General features: G+C 46.9%; 1 protein-coding gene across 1 annotated transcript in view; it reads right to left on the bottom strand.

Annotated features, from left to right (window-relative positions):
* Positions 1-16,950, bottom strand: part of LOC139054877 (uncharacterized) — a 178,081-nt gene that overhangs the window by 138,335 nt on the left and 22,796 nt on the right. Inside the window, exon 5 of the mRNA XM_070532559.1 lies at positions 8,421-8,629. Coding sequence (XP_070388660.1) covers positions 8,421-8,629 — 209 coding nt within the window. The remainder of the gene's footprint in view (positions 1-8,420; positions 8,630-16,950) is intronic.

Raw genomic sequence — 16,950 nt, 5'->3', positions numbered from 1 at the left:
GCAACGTTAGCATACCTCGGGTAGGTCTTACGAGGCGTTCGTACGCCCCACGTTCTTAGATGAGATGTTTTCGATTCGCATTTGCCGTCCTGTATGTACAGGGCAACTACCGCGGCGTGGTTGCACTTCCCTGCGATGCCAGCACGGCAATCGCAGCTCCCCGCTAGTATTTGTCTGCTCTCGCCGATCTGCAAGAATCAATGTCACCTCTAATTTCATACGTCCACACCGTAGATAACGAAGTAACTTACGCTAAGATTCACGCATCTCGATGGTGCGCTGATTTTTCGTTTGCGGAATACACCTAGCAATCACTTCCGATCAGTGCGAGTTCAGCAGTTCCCTCATGTTTCGCCCCGCTTCAAATACACAGTTTCCTTTCTCTAAATTCTTTCTAGGAAAAAAGCTGTCAAGATCTTGCAATTCCCGAAACCCGGTTAAAATTAATATTGGCACGCTGTTTCACGCCATCACTACTGTTTCACAGGGCGCCAAAAACGCAGCGCGAGCTGCACACGCCGTGAGTAATCCTACCGCCTTCGAGCAACTATTGGTCAGTTGGCGCTAGGGGTCCAAAATACAGGGCGCCTCCTAGCACTTGCAACGTGCCCATACACACGATTGCATGGTCAATCAGTTCATCTGCCTGTACTCCGACCGCGCGCGGCCAAAATGCAACGGCCCCCTCCCTCCCCTCGCCTGGTGTCATACGCACGACGGAATACGGCATGCTTCCTCCCCTTGCGCATGCAAGATTGAGCCGCCATCGACGGCTCACCGCCGCACGCTTTTACTCGCGCACACAGGTACGGCGCGCGAAGACCATGTTACCACGAAACGAACCTAGTACGTACGCATCGCAAAGAAAACCTGTAGCAGCCGCCAGAGTAGCTAAACACAGCACGCATTCGCCTACTTACATCCTCCACGATGCTTCGCCATAGCTCTTTTGTGGCTTCGCCTCGTTTCTCGATGCCTACTTCGCTCAGCGTTACCTACGAATTCCTCTAGGTGGCGGTACATTGCAGCGCGCTGAGCGCACTCCTTCATACTTTCCCAGGCACGCGATTTCCATCAGCTCCAGGCGCCTTCCTCGTTCGCTTGTCGGCGGCTCACGCAGGCACCACCCATTTAACCCTTTCGCTGTCACGGACGTACCGGTACGTCATCGCGCTTCCCCCCCAAAAGTGTCACTGACGTACCGGTACGTTCTCTATCGTGCGTTCAAAATTTCGCGCCAGAGCGCAAAGCTGGCGCTCCTGGATTGGCCACGCAATCTGTTGACTCTTTCTACAAGTTCGTATATTCGCCCCGACCTGTGTTACTCCATGTATTGAAGAGTACGGCGCGACGGCCACTCCCCACTTTCTCTTTGCTGAGTGGCGCGGTGGCTCCGTGTTCGCTGTATCATGCGTCGCGCGCGTGTGGTTATGGGTTCAAGGGTTGCTCTGCCGTCTCCGCTGGTTTGAAGGTTTTTATTTTTCTTCTGTTGGTGTGCCTGCTACGGCGCGTCAAGTTCAGGCGCACGTGCCGTTGCCTCTTCGAAAAGAGCGACTCGTTGCTGCTTTCGCTCTCTCGCCGCACCCTCGCTTTCGACTTGCAGCAGTAAACGTAAAGCCCTTCGAACTTTGTTTATCCTTTTTCCATCTCTCTCTGTCATCTTGATCACGCAACGTCCCATTTATCTCCGTTGTGCGGGCGACTGAAAGCGCATCCTCCCTGCGCGCGGTTACTTTCGGATGTCTCAGCGCGCGGGACCTTCGTCTGCTCATTGGAGCGGTGGCTCAATTCCGATTCAGAATACGAGCCGAGCTCGGATTCGGACTCAGACAGAGTCGCATGCGAGGAAGAGGGTTCCTCATCGTCAGATTCGGATGTTGAAGCGATTTTATAGTCAGGCTGATGATGATGATGATGTTTAGTAACAACAGCTGCAGAACACTGAAATGCGTATATTACATTGACTATGTTATTTGTATACCAATCATAATCAAAAATAAATTGCTATGTTCATTCCCTGTTATGCTCGTTCCCTGAAACCAAGCCGACACTGGGGGTGCGTCACGGTCAGAAAGGTCCGACAGCGAAAGGATTAAAGAGCTGGCCAGTCACACTTGCGCGTAAAACTCCCAATACCCAAGGTCGAAGAAAAAGTGTTTTGACTTTCGATAGCGCACATTCGAAATTGATAAAGAGGGGCATAGCCACCACATGCCTTCAGAGTGCTTTGCAAAAGTCATGTGTTCACCAAAGTATAGTGGGTCTAGCCAAGTAGACATATTGAAACATGCAGGCTTTCCAGTGTCTGTCATTTCATCTGTCTGTGAAACATTGCTTCAAAAATTAAAACGGGGAAGGAAGTGTCTAACCAAAAGTTGGGACAAGAGACGTGTACATGTATTCCCATACCTCCACAAATTTCGCATAGTTTGAAAAAGGTGGCAAACGGACCCAATGTCAATCAATTTTTTTCAGTGCCTTGTAATTTGTCAGCAGTGTGTAACCCTCGAAACTAGAAGCACCAGAAACGCATGCAATGTCATACTAATCACCGGACCAATTACACCGAATGCACTTCAGGTGTTCTGTATCAGATAACCTTAGATTGCGGACGCGTTTATATAGGACAAACCGGCCAGTGCTTCAATGACAGGGCTAGACTGCACAATAATGACGTTAGAAAAGGATACGGCAGTAACTTGGCCGAGCACTGCAGAAAGTTGAATGAATGAATGAATGAATGAATGAATGAATGAATTTATTTCTCCTGTTTACAACAGAAAGGAAGCAGAAGCTAAAGGCCATGTGGCCTGACGAAAGCTCCTGCTCCCACAACAATTCGGCACGCAGGCCGTACGCAGCAACATGTATCATACATACATACTGAAATCAACTGGATAGTCGCGAGACAATACTGTTTTCGTGAAACAAAGCATGTATACAAGAAATATGAGAAACCAACAGGATACTGCAAGTACGATGCATTTTGTTTGAGACCAACCACAACCAGAAAACAAAAGGTAAAAAAGACTGACAATTTATAGTGTGGTTCTAATCAGACGAACTCAATATCGTTCAGGATGAGAACATTTTTGAGTGATTTATTCGAATATTCTATAATTTCATCTTAAAAATCACGTAGGCGATTTAGTAGTGAAGGTGCTTGGTAGCTGACTAGTTGTTTTCCGTAATTGGTTCTTATTTTTGGTGTTCTCATGTTATGGTTGTCGAAGGCTGTAATGCGGATTGGTGGGTACATTCAAGATGCACTGCGATTTGTGTTGTTTAATGTATTGCAGCAACTTGTAATAATACACCCGGTTTTCCTTTAACATAGAATGTTTCATAATAAATGCTGTAGTTCTAAAATTTTGTACAGGGCCATAGTATCCCTCGAATGCGCGTAGGATTCTTTCTTGTAGCACTATCAATTTATTATAACTTTTTTGCGAAGTAGTGCCCCAAATTAATATACAGTAGGTTAATCTAGAATAAAAGAGTGCGTAGTATAGAGAACTTTTCAAGCATGGAAGAACCAGAGTACTCACTCTGTATAAGCAACCAACAGTTCTGCTTAGTTCGATAGCAAGTTTGTCGATGTGCATGTTCCAGGCCAAATCCTCTTGGAACCACACTCCTAGAAAATTTTGACATTTTACCTGTTCTATCGGCCCATCTTCAAAAAGAATACCCGCATTGCAGTTACGTGGTTTATTAGTAGGAGCAACTGTCATATATTTTGTTTTGGAGGAATTCATTTGTAGCTTATTATTTGTAACCAGCAAGAGAGTTGCTTCAGGTAATTGTTAACTTTTGATTCGAGCTCTGTTATAGTAGCAGCTTAAAAAAATATGTTAGTATCATCTGCAGACATAACTAATTCGGGAGAGTCGGGGATGTCACACAGATCATTAATATATATAATAAATAGAAGAGGTCCCAGTATTGATCCTTGTGGAACACCCGTTACGATTTCCGCGTAAGATGAAACACCATTATTTATACTGACATATTGATAGCGATTGGTTATGTAATGTCGTAAAAGTTCCAATACGATACCTCGTACACCACGTTGTTTCAATTTGATAATAAATAAACTGTGGCATACCGAATCAAAGGCTTTCCTAAAGTCTACAAACAAACCTAATGTGTACATTCTAGTTTCAATATTTGTGATTATTTTATGTTTCGTATTAAGAAGAGCTGCCTCACAAGAATTATTTTTTTGGAATCCATACTGCATGTCACTAATTACACTATATTTACTGAAAAATGTTTGTAGTCTAACATTCAGGGCACTCTCGAACACCTTTGACAGAACAGGTAAGACAGATATCGGCCGGAAATTTGTCATTAAATAGAGCATACTCGTGCTATTTTCAGACAATCAGGAAATATACCGCTTTTAAACATTCTGTTTATGATGTGAACAAGGACAGGTGCAATTATGCCAGCAATGTATTTCATTGGTACTGGTTTCACATCATCATACCCAGCAGAGACGTTGTTTTTTACTTCGAACAGCAGTTGCACAACTTCAGCAGGTGTAACAGGTGTAAGTATCACTGAGTTAGTCAGACTGAATTTATTCACTATAGATGCGGCCGTGGGCTCCCCTCTGTCGGGATGCTGGGTGCTGAAGATGAAATATTCATTCAGAGCAGCTGCTGCTTCTCTGCCTGTCAACATGCCAGTGGCTGTCCTTATGTTAATCTCCGTGTTCTGTCTTTTCGTAGATGTTAAGTCTCTAACTTCATTCCAAACTTTCCTAGGGTCATATTTTATTTTAGCAAATAGCCATCCATAGTACTTAATTTTTGCTTGCCTTAATGCACCGTTGACCTTATTTTTGTATTTTTTGTAATCAATCAACAATTGCACACTCCTGCATTTTACAAAGAAGTTATACATTTTGTTTTTTCTTGTTATCATTTTTAGCAAAGCAGCATTTATCCAGGGTTTTCGTATTTTCTTGCTCCTCTGATTGCAAAATTTCAACGGAAACGCTAGGTCGTAGCACGTAATCATTTTATGAAAGAACAATTCGTAGGCTGCATTTCGATCTTCTTTTTCAAATACAGATGACCAGTCTGTTGATAGGATCAGAGCACGAAAATTTTCTAATGCGCTTGCGAGGGAACTGCGAATCTGCGCTTTTTTTCCTCCTTCCCCTCGTTTGTGCGCGTGAGGAATGAAACAAAATACAAGCAGATGATCACTTATATCAGCGGATAGCAGTCCCGCAAGGCAGTCAGTTGGGTGTACATTGGTTATGCATATATCAAGCAAGGTAGCCGTTTGCGCCGTTGGCCTCGTGGGTTCCGAGATTACGTTTTTGCACATGAACGAATTGATGAGACCAGCAAACTGTCTAGATAATATGTCGTCCGACAACATATATATATTTACGTCACCCATTATGATAAAGGGGGAAGACGAATGGCTCAGGAAATGTAGTACCTGTTCTAGGAAATCAAAGAACGTCGGTTGGTTTTCCAACGGTGGGCGATACATCACCACAACTGTGACATATTCTAAGCGTACCATTATACATTCTATGTTGTTCGTTACAAGTGAAAATTCTGAAATTACCTCATGTACAAGGCACTGTTCAACATAGCCAGCCACGCCACCTCCTCTGCACTTTGTTCTTACTAACCCATGGTATGTGTAATTTTCACAGTACGGGGGGTTATCATTCACAGTAAGCCATGTTTCACAATACAATAAGATGTCAAAATTGTGGGCGATTGACGCAAATAAGCAATTCAGTTTGTCCTCTTTGTTTTTTATGCTCCGCACGTTTAGGTGAAACCTTTTTAGCAATTTACTGGTATGAGACACTAATTTATTGAAAGGCTGAACATCATAATATGTGCAGTTCATACGGTGAAACTAACTGTAAAAAAAGGAAAGAAGAGAGGCAGGCCATGACGCTCACGTTGTCATCTTATCAATGTTTTCCATACTGGCGATGCGAATAGCTGGTGAATTTTCGTCCTTCCGTACGAACACTTTCCCCCAGCCGTCCATACAAACCTCCCTCTCTATTCCTTCTTTCTTTCTACTGCGCCACCAATAAGTGGTTTGCCATACCGGGTGAGGTGTTCGTTTGCGAACACCTTAGAGGACGATTGAAAGCCCAGTGTAATTGCATCCATTCTGCTTTTTTTTAGCTTTGCTAAAGAAGGCATTCCTCTTGGTTCTGCCTACAAAGCAAACAATGATATTTGCTTTATCATGTCGAGCAGTAGGCACTCGGTGGGAGATGTCGATATCAGCCTCTGAGACCTCTTCCTTAATCAGCTCGCCAATTTGCCTCACAACGACTAGTGGTTCGCCTTCAAGTGGAATGCCCTTCACCTCGATGTTATTTGAACGTTGATATTGTTCCAGTTCCTCAATTCTGTATGATAGCTTGACATTCTCAGCGCGAAGATCCTTGTTTAGTTTTAGAACCTGCTGTATTTGTGTTTTCAGCTCAGTGACCTTTTGAAACTCATCTTTTAAGTTCGCATGCACACCCATGTCTGGTGACACAATTTTTTTGAGCAAGAAAACACAAAAGCAGAACGCGATATAGTTCAAGCATACCTTATAAGGAAAGCAGGTGTCAAGTGCGTCAACTGTCAGTCTTTGGTTTTGCTAGAAAACAAAGTGACGTTTCTTTCGAGATATCTAGGCACATGAACTGATTGACCATAGAATCGTGTGTATGATCTGATTCATTTACAATCTTTTGTGTGTATGATGATGAGTGCAGGATGTACCTGATGCGCAGAGCATAAATAGTTGACCGTTTGTAATAAACGCCAGTTACTAGTAGCGCCAGTCCTGTCGTATGTGTGCCTTCGTCATCGTCTTTAGCGCGTTTTTATGAAAACTGAAAAATTGCTCGTGTCAGTCGCTTCCGAATGAGAACTTCAGTGCGTCAAGAAAATAAGCGTCTGACTCCATCATGGCTTATAGGGTCTAGGCAATAAAGTATATCCTGTTTATGCACAAGGTGCTAGTAAGTGCTTATTTCCAGTCCTGCAGCGTAGAAATGAATCTTTATATCCATATAAATATTCTCACCGTCATTGAAAATTTGCAACAATTTCATTGACCTCTGAAACACAACTTTTTTTTGATAAGCTTGCCACTTTCTGTTCTGCCCGTCCTAACAGCGATCAGGAGTGCGTCCCACGTAGTATAACTTGTAGTGTTGCTCAAGTTACTACAATGCTCTAAGTAGATCAGTAAGGGCAGCAACAGAAGACGGTATGTCCTTGTATTTCATGCTAATTCCTGCGAATATGCTAGTGAAAATGAGATACGCTCTGCTGGCGCTTCATCAGAACGTTGTCATGTTAGCACCGTTGACAGGTCTTTTTCAGCGTAATACCAAAATTTTTGTTTAGAGTGCAACTAATTTTCGCCGTTATAAATGTACCGCTCGCATGAACACAGCCGACGTAAATCTCTGCTTTTTCTGAATACACGCCGTGTTTCAACTTTTACGTCTATTCAGGTCTCGCTGATACTATAACCAGTGTAACAGACAATAGCCGTAGTTGGGCTGCTTGTGGACATTTGCACCTCATTTTTGCAGTTCATGAATATGTCCTGATATACATTCCTTTCCTTTCCTTCATCGTGCTGCATTTCACTCATCTTTGTTTTTTGTTGAATACGAACTATGCTATTCAAATCACTATTTATTGTTAGCGCTAAGATTACCCGAAACATTGTTTAGACCCATAGTTGCCCTTGGACGCACACACTCGCATTCGGCGAGACGTTGCCGTGATAATGTGCGCCATGTTTCGTGCAGTTTGCACAGATGTCAATTCTTGGCTCATTACCCAAGCCTTTTCTGTAAAGTCGAATGGTACGCTTGAAAAATGGATAAGGACATGCATGATCGTGGGCTGTGATGTGGGCTGGCGGATGCGTGATGCATAAACTTGTGCTTATGCAAGAACGTTTTTTTTAATCAACCATTTTTTTATCTGCCCCGTCTTTTTACATTAGAATGCGCTATGTTTGGTGAAATAAAGTGTGCGCAAAATCGACGCACTACTAAATTTACAACACTCCTAAATTATGTACAGTAATGTGAACACTTGAAAACACGAATGTCTTGAAGAAGTGAAGAACTTACGTGCACATTTTATGAGAAGATGGCACATAGCGTTAATATAAGGGGTTGGAGCAATAACTGAGTTGCGAATAAGTTCTATATTTCACCCTGCGAAATTTTAGTGCTGACGTTTTCAATATTTCCGCGACATGCTAGAAATAAGTAAAGCTAGCAATAATGCTTTCAGTCCCTGCGGAATGAAGAATAAATGACATACATAAAGCCTAAGCATACATTTGGCGGTGTACTAAAACTTACCGTTCCGAACAAAGTATATCTGTGTGAAAATACTCACCGTCACGTAAGTTTCCTTGATTGAATTGCCTTCTTTGCTTTTATGTGTGATGGTGACGCGGAAAAAAGGGAAGATGTACAAGTACGAGAACATTGCCGTGGGGCCGTCCAGCGGCTGTTTGGTGTCTTCAACAAATGGGAATCCTTGCAGCCCTATTTGTTGGAACACGCTCTTGAAGGTGGATTTCTTGCTCGCCTTCAGACGGTCATCTGTAAGTTATTGCGAAAAACGCAGGTGACCGCTCAGGTATAGCAGCATAAAAACGTTTCTTACATAAGCACCGATTTTTTTTCTGCTTAGAAAACGGGTTCAGAGTCTTCAGAGGACATCGCTACTCTCGTGGAGGTTTTCAGGAAGAACGCATGCGGCGTTTTCAAGAAAAACGCTGGCAGATGCCGTTGAAAGCGCACGATGAAGATTAGTGGACAGTTCTTGTTATCCGTGGGTTCTGAGCACCAATCTGTGGACCACGTCACTATTAGTCGAAAAGCTCTGAACATAACCCACTGCCCTTCTCACCGTTGGTAAATTGAAGAACGCGTGCCCTTATTCTGCCAAATGTATTTTTTGATAAAAACAAACCTATATTGCCAGTAAAAAAAAATAGAAGCTGCGCATTTCATGGAGCTATTATTCCAGTCGGTAAATATTTTTTTCAGGCTGCAGATAAATGGAAACTCAAACAAATAGCGCGGGGACTCTTCTAAGTGGAAGGTCAAACATAAGCAACATGCCTACAAATAAACCTGAACAAAGGCTTCTTCCTGGGCGCTCTTATACACGATGGAACACATATATATTTATGTATCTTGTTACAAGGCATCGCGTATGAGCATGCCGTTAAAGGACCGCTTCACTCCGAGACGAGAATGAAGACGGAACATGCCGAGTGAGATGCTGTCAGCTTTTCTGCGGTAGCAGCAGCCTGTGAACATCGTAATATACGCTTAAGCCTCTTCCCCTTGCACTCGTGAGCCCCGTGACAATTTTGTGGAGCTGCGGTGTAGCAGAAGCCCTGTACAGCGGAGCTCTGCAGTGGTCATCGAGTCGGGGTCATCATGATGACAGACTAGGCCATGACCACGCCTGCGCCGACCAGAACGACGTCTGCACCAGCCACGACAACAACGTCAATGATCGTCCTTAGGCATCCTAAAGACCCAGGGAAGTTCTGCGGCACGCAAGAAGTTGAAGTCGAAGGTTGGATTGCCGATTAAAACGCATCAGTTCGATCAATCGTTGGGATTCACTGCTGATGCTGGCGAACGTGCTGTTATATCTCCAAGAAACGGGAAAGGTATGATTAAAGAACCTGGAGGCCGAGATAGGAAGTTGGGACACTTTCAAAGAAAAACTTAGGGCCTTGTTCGGGAAGCTCATGGGCTGAAAGGCAGCCGCAACGAAAGAGCTATCCGTCCGTGCTCAGACGTCCACTGAGCCGTATATATCTGTCGTATGTAAGAGGCATGGGACACAAAAAGAAAAGAAGAGGGCGATGAGCGCCGATCGGTCCGAACGGCACGAGCCCTGGAGGCGCGTGACCCGAGCTGTGATCGGGAGCGAAGCGGCACTGAGTTGGCATTATCGACGTGGCTCTTGGCCAAGGACGTTTGAGCGCCAGCATCATACTGGCGACGGGAGCCATGGAGGTCCGGCAAAGTCCTTGACGCTGACGATCCCGGGTGTGGCCGTCGACCTCGGCGACGTTCGAACGAGGCTCCTTGGACCTGCTGCAGCCTCTCACGGTGGTGCCGGGCACTCCAGGAATCGGATCCCCCTTCAGAGGCAAACCAGCACGGACGATAGTCCCCGAGGCGTCTCGTCGGCACTCGAAAAAGTAGCGGCGGAACCCGGCGTTAGGCCTATCCAGGGAGGCCGGAGTGCAACGTCACCGACAGAGTTCTGGACACCGACATCCGAGACGGACGAGCTGGCGAGCCAATACCAAGGCAGCAAAGCTTGTGGAGTCGGCGGTAGTACCGACTACGATGAAGCACTGACACGCATCGGAGATACAGGCGACGACAAAAGACTGTAAGTACGCTCCTTTTTGTTAGTGCGCAGCCATAGGTCAGGGTTGCCGGACTTTCGCGCGGAACGCAGTAAGGACGAACGTAGGTGAGGATAAGGACATATTGAGGCTACGCAAGTGTGGAGTTCTATCTTTACCAATTGAGTATTGAGTTCCATTTTGAGTGTGTGTACCTTGTGTTTGACCCGAGTAAAGCCTGTTTGCTGTGCTGCCCTGCGTCTCCCGACTCCATCTCTCCAAATTCCGCACGGCCCCGAGACAATATCCTCAATCAGGACGTCTTGGATCATTGCCGTAAAGTCGAGTGACATGACGGAGTTCGATGAGGTTGGTCACGTGCTGAAGGGAGTCGCAGACGATGCGTTCAACCTATTACTGTGCTGCAATTGTGCGACCGTCGACCAAATTATTGAAATATGCCCGCCTTTGAGCAGGCCAAAAGCTGGCGTATTGCGAGGACATTCGCTCGGCTACCGAACACCACTCTGACGTCATCGTGCGAAGAAAGACAGGTCTCTCGTCTGCAGTCGTCGGCGCCATAGGAACTTATACGAATCATCCGTAAAAAAATCTAAGCGACTGCTCCTGGTCTTCCCAACACCGGTCACGGCGATTTTCACGAGCTGGCCATTTCCCTGGTTCAGTATATTATGCGGGATGAACTCGGCAACTTGGGTTTCACCGTCTGCACCATTGCTCAGTCTCGGACACCTGACTTACGCCCTGTTGTGCTAGAGCTCCCAACAAAGGTTCGCTTTGCCGCCATGCGGCTGAAGCTGGGCGCCGAACGAATTCGCCCGGCCCGACGGCGGGTCGTGTTCGCTTTACATCCGGTGGCGCCGCCGGAGCGGCGCCGTTGAACCACTTCACCGGGATCGCCTGATGCAGGTGCCTCTCGTCCATTCGTCGAAATTCGCACAGCAACCCGTGGTGGGTCCTGATTGGAGGTTCGAGCCGATGGCAACTTCATCGACTCCTGTGGTTATAAGAGCCCGAACCACGGGACGACGACAGCAAGCAGAGGCGTGCTCCCGTTTCTCACCGCACGCTTTAGTGCGAGTCCATTGCTCCCCGGCCTCTGAGCCGTTCATGTAACGCTCTTGTACATACTGCATATAAATGTTTCGTTTAAACACCGTCGCCTTGGATCCTCCTTCGCAACAGTGGCGGCAGCGTTGAGGCGTCTCCGTCACAACAGCCCTAGGTAACCGCCTCGGCCAGGATCGCCGCCCCAGGAACAACGGTTCTATCCTCGCTGTCGCAATTTGGCTGAATGGCGGACGCAACATGACCGGCCAATTTGTTTTAGCTGCCGCCGTATCGGTCATGTCACGTGCCATTGCAACAACCGTTGGCTGTCACCGTTCACTCGGGATGACACCGGTAGCCGCAGCGACAATTACCGCCGCTTTCAGCTCACTCAGCCATACAACAGTGATAGCTATAGCCGCGTCCAGCCTTTCGAGCCGTAAGACGTTGATGCCACCTCTACGCCGCACAGCCGCACAGTCCCGTTCGCCGCCAGCGCGTCGTCCATCGTCTCCATCGCCTCTACGACGACGCCCGACATCGCCGCTCAACCTCCGACAGGGCAACTAAGGAATGCAGCTCTTAAAGGGAACGCTGCATCTTCGACTTCCACCTGAAATCATATCCTCGTGTAGCCGACACGATGAAACGTGATTGATGTTGACGTTGACGGCTTAATTGTTCCCGCACTAGTCGATACTGAGGCACAAATCTCTATGACGAGTAATCAACTTCATCGACGCCTCAAGAAAGTACTTACCCCCGCCACTACCGGTATTATTCGCGTCTCTGCTGGATGAAGTCCCCCGGTCATCGGAATGTGCACAGCTCGTATCACCCGCGCCGGCCACAATATATCTGTTTTGTTTGCTGTGATCGAGCAGCGCGCCAACAACGCCACCCTTGGACTCGATTTCTTGTTGGCCCATGCCGCTCTCACTGACTGTGCAGTCGGCATCCTTCAACTTGAGTTTCCTAAATTTGCTGATGTTCCACCTTCACCGTCACACCGCTTATGCCCGCTTCGTTACGTTCGGTTGTCACCGCAAGCGGCTACGTGTGTTGCCTTGAAGACGGCATCACCAGTTCCCGATCGTGACTACGTAGTATCTCCTCTTGCTGACGTGCTGTTGACCCGAAATATTGTTGTGCCGCGCACCCTCGTGTTTGTCAAAAACCACGTCCAGCTTCCGCTCCTTAAACCCAGCAACTTCACCCAAGCGCTTCCGCGAGGCATCTCAGTGGCCACCGATTGAACGCTTGATGCATTCGACATTGCGACAATAAATGTTGAAACTTGTTCATCCTTTCTCGCAACCGGCCGGCGCGTCCCAGACGAAATTATCAAGATGATTGCCCTTGACCTTCATACCTGTCAAGCCGCGGAACTTCACCGCCTCCCAGCGACCTACAAGGATATCTTCGACTTCGATGGCCGCTCTCTGGGTCAAACGTCTCTCGTAAGTTATCAAATACATACGGGAGATGCTATTCATAGCATACGGCAACCATATCGTGTGCCCCATACCGAACGCCAAGTCATACAATGCGAGGTCGATAAGATGCTATCCAAAGGCGTCATAGAGGCTTCTTCCAGTCCGTGGGCTGCACTTATCGTATTAGTCAAAAAAAGGAGGGTAGCTGGAGATTTTGCGTCGACTATGGTGCCTTAAATAAAATAACACGCAAAGACGTATATCTGCTGCCACGAATTGATGACGCCTTTGTCTGTCTTCACGGTGCGAGATACTTTCCATCCATAGACCTGTGCTCGTTTTACTCGCAGATTTTTGTTGGGGACTTGGACCAAGAAAGAAGTGCATTTGTTACACCGGACGGCCTCTATCAGTTCATAGTTATGTCTTTTGGGCATAGCAACGCCCCCGCAACGTTTGAACACATGATCGACTCTCCTTTATTGTTACAAATGGTCCATATGTATCTGCTACCTAGACGATGTCATTGTGTTTTCCCCAACGTTTCAGTCACTTTACTCGTTTGGCGACCATTCTAGCTGTCTTTCGTTGGATGGGACTCCAGTTAAACTCCAAAATGTGTAATTTCGGCAGACAACAAATCGCTGTGCTTGGTGATCTTGTAAGTGCTACAGGTGTCCAACCTGACCCTGACAAGATTAGCACTGTCAAGAACTTCCCGGTGCCCTCGTATACTAAGATGTTCGGAGTTTTATGGGATCATGCCCGTAAATTCTCCATTTTATACGCAATTTCGCCATCACAGCCCGACCCCTAACCGACCTTCTAAAGAAGGACGTCGTCTTCTCGTGGGGCCATGACCAAGCGACCGCGTTTTCGACACTGACCAACTTGTTCACTTCACCGCCTATGCTGGCTCTCTTCGACCCATCCGAGAATACGAAAGTTCGCACACACGTTAATGGGCTTGGAATTGGTGCCGTCCTCGCTCAGTACAAGCACGGCCAAACACGTGCTACAGCCTACGCCAGCCGCCTTCTCCCCGTGGCGGAACGGAACTATTCGATCACAGAACGCGTGTCCCGTGTGTTGTTTTGGGCTGTCGCGAAATTTCGCCCGTATTTCTATGGCCACGCTTTATCGGTTCTTACCGACCACCAGGCTCTTTATTCGGTGTCCTTGCTCAAGGACCCAACTCGTCGTCTTGGTCGCTGGGCTCGCAGACTACGGAAATATATATTTGAGGTAATTATTAAATCTGGCAGGCTATATCTCGATGCCGATTGTCTTTCACGCCATCGGGTGGGCCCTGCTAGCCTCGCTTACTAGGAAAATGATTGTGTACTCGCCATATCTGATTTACGCTTCATCGGCACCGCACAACGTCGGGATGAATCCCTAAAGCTCACCATTCAGCAACTCTCTTCCGCACGTTCCAACCCTTCTCTACGTCAGTATGTCCTACGCAATGAAGTTCTACACCGTCGTAACATGAAACCTGGCGGGCCGCAATTTTCGCTAGTGATTCCCCGACATCTGCATACCCCCCCCCCCCCCCCCATCCTCATATTCATCATCTACAGGATGCTCCAGCTGCGGGACATCGTGGCGTATCGCGCACCTATGACATATTGCGTCAACCCTCGCTATATAATGGAGCAGTGAAATGGAAACTGACACGCCTGATTTTTATGAGTCATCATAAGAAGCCAACGCACAATGACACCAAGGACAGCATAGAGGAAATCACTTGTAGTTCTTAGTTGAATAAGAAATTATAAATAAATGGAAATGAAAGCGGATGAAGAAACAACTGGCCGTATGTGAGACACGAACCATATTAAATAAATAAACAAATAAATAACATGATGAAATAATATAACGCACGCTTCCAACGCCAACAATCGTTCGACAGTACTTCCAAAACAACATTATATAGGTTAAGAATACCTAGGCCACAAGGAGAAAAACAGAAAATGTAGCGAAAGAAAGCGTGATTCATTGTGACAGCAGAGGGGTAGCCGCGAAAGCAGTGACCAGGAAATTAACAATGTCAATCCTTCTACACTTTGTTCCGCTAAGTACAGCAGTTGTGATGGCTGATGGAGTGATATAACGGAAGACCTAACTAGTTGACATTGCTGTGACGTCTATGATGCACTTAATCCAATAATTTGTGAGACTCCCTGGGTACTGGTTCGCTTCTAATGGCTTCTACCGTCCTCTGAACTGATCGCCTACAATAATATTCCACAATCTCCCAATCCACCAACTTTCAACCGCTATGTACACAAATTATTCCCATCGCATTTTTCTATACATTCACGCTCGGCGGTGGGTTGCGCAATCCGTGGCGCCTTGGGCTCGACGGAGCGTTAAGTTTCTTACCGGCAAAAACTTCAACTACACAGTGGTAAAGACTGTGAGACAAGCCCAAGTATTACTTGGAGCTGACTTCACTTTGCAGACTAAAAAAAAAGAACAAAGAAAGGAAGGGTGAATGAAGTACAAAAGAGGCGCTATGAAAGACTACCACTGCTGAAAACATCTAGCAAAATCTCAAGCAAGTTACGAGCATTGTGAGCGTCGCGCGCATGGGCACCATAAGTACACTAAGGTTCCTAATTTGCTGCGGTGTGTATGCACTGCTCTGAGTGGGACGGGCCGTAAAGGCCAAGCTAACACTATTTAACATCTTCCCCGACGCTGGCTGATGCCGGCAATAGCCCAACAGTTTGATCGCGTGCATCGTCTCTGTGCGACGCGTACAGCTCTACTGGCCACGCTCACCGTCGCACTAGCGTGGTTTGACCCCTGGTTGAGCTACCACGACTGTGCTCCTTCTACCCAACGTTGATTAGTTCGCTTGCGGCGTTGCGCGAGCGTGCCCCGCCCATGTATAATTAGAAAAGAGTCCCAGAAGTCCTAGCGCCATGCTACACTTTGCTATCGCTGTCAGAGCTCTCTGCCTTTTAGGCAATACTGGTAAATATTTTATAAGGAGGACAAATGCAGAGGAGTTCGCTCGGCCCTAACAGTGGTTGCTATAAATCTGCAACTTGCGTTGTGGACAACTAACTCGTACGAGCTTGGCTGGTGGCAATTTCTGCACGTCGTGGTCACTTTCTTTGCACTTATGTCTTTCTCTTTGACGTCGTGAACTGTCGGGAACGTTTTTACGCCAACGCTCATTGGTTGAAAACACCACCCCAGGGAGTACTGGGCAGTTCAGCAGGACATATTGAGTACACACAGTAAGCAGTAAAGAAGAAGAGACGGACAAACAACGGACGCCAGTGGCGTTGGTCGCTGAGCAGTTCTCGCGCGAAACAATCCCGGATTCCCCGAGTAGGTGTTGTTCAGGCGAACCGAGCCCTCACCAAGGTGGACGCGAATTACTCATCACCAAAAAAGGGTGTCTAGCGATTGTGTGGACGTTATGCAAAATCGCCCATATTTGCAGGACCAGACTTTCGACGTGGTGACCGAGCACCACGCATTCTGCGAGATGGGGCTTCCCTTAAGGATCCCTCTGGTTGATCGGTCGTTGGGCTCATCGTATAGAATAATTCGACGTTTCCGTTGTTTACGCGAGCGTTCAGACGCGGATACGCTTTCTTGATCATCGGTGAAGTCTGGCAACGAATCATTTCCCACGGCAGACTTACCCCTGGCTATTCTCACAATGAGACATGCATTCAGAACAGCATAAGGACCCCTACGTCGCATTCCTCCTCAAGGTTCTCTCTGTCTCTACAACCGCTACATACGTCCGTGCCTTTCGCCGCCACGCCATGCATTTCGCAATCCGATATGCACTCTTATACCGCCACAACTTTCAGACTGATGTACAAGAGCGACTGGTATTCATACTCAGCCATTTATGATCCGATGTGCGTGCATGTTTCTACCCGGAGCTGCAGCATGTTCACGCTTGCGCGCTGCAAACGTATCAACGGTGCCACCCACACTACTATTGTGGTTGTATGTATACAATTGTCAGTAAATACATTCGGTCCTGTCCAACCTGTCA

This window comes from Dermacentor albipictus, chromosome 1, assembly GCF_038994185.2.
Source record: "Dermacentor albipictus isolate Rhodes 1998 colony chromosome 1, USDA_Dalb.pri_finalv2, whole genome shotgun sequence".
Lineage (NCBI taxonomy): Eukaryota > Metazoa > Arthropoda > Arachnida > Ixodida > Ixodidae > Dermacentor > Dermacentor albipictus.
The sequence above is the reverse complement of the archived record's forward strand: the minus strand, read 5'-3'. Positions and strand labels throughout refer to the sequence as shown.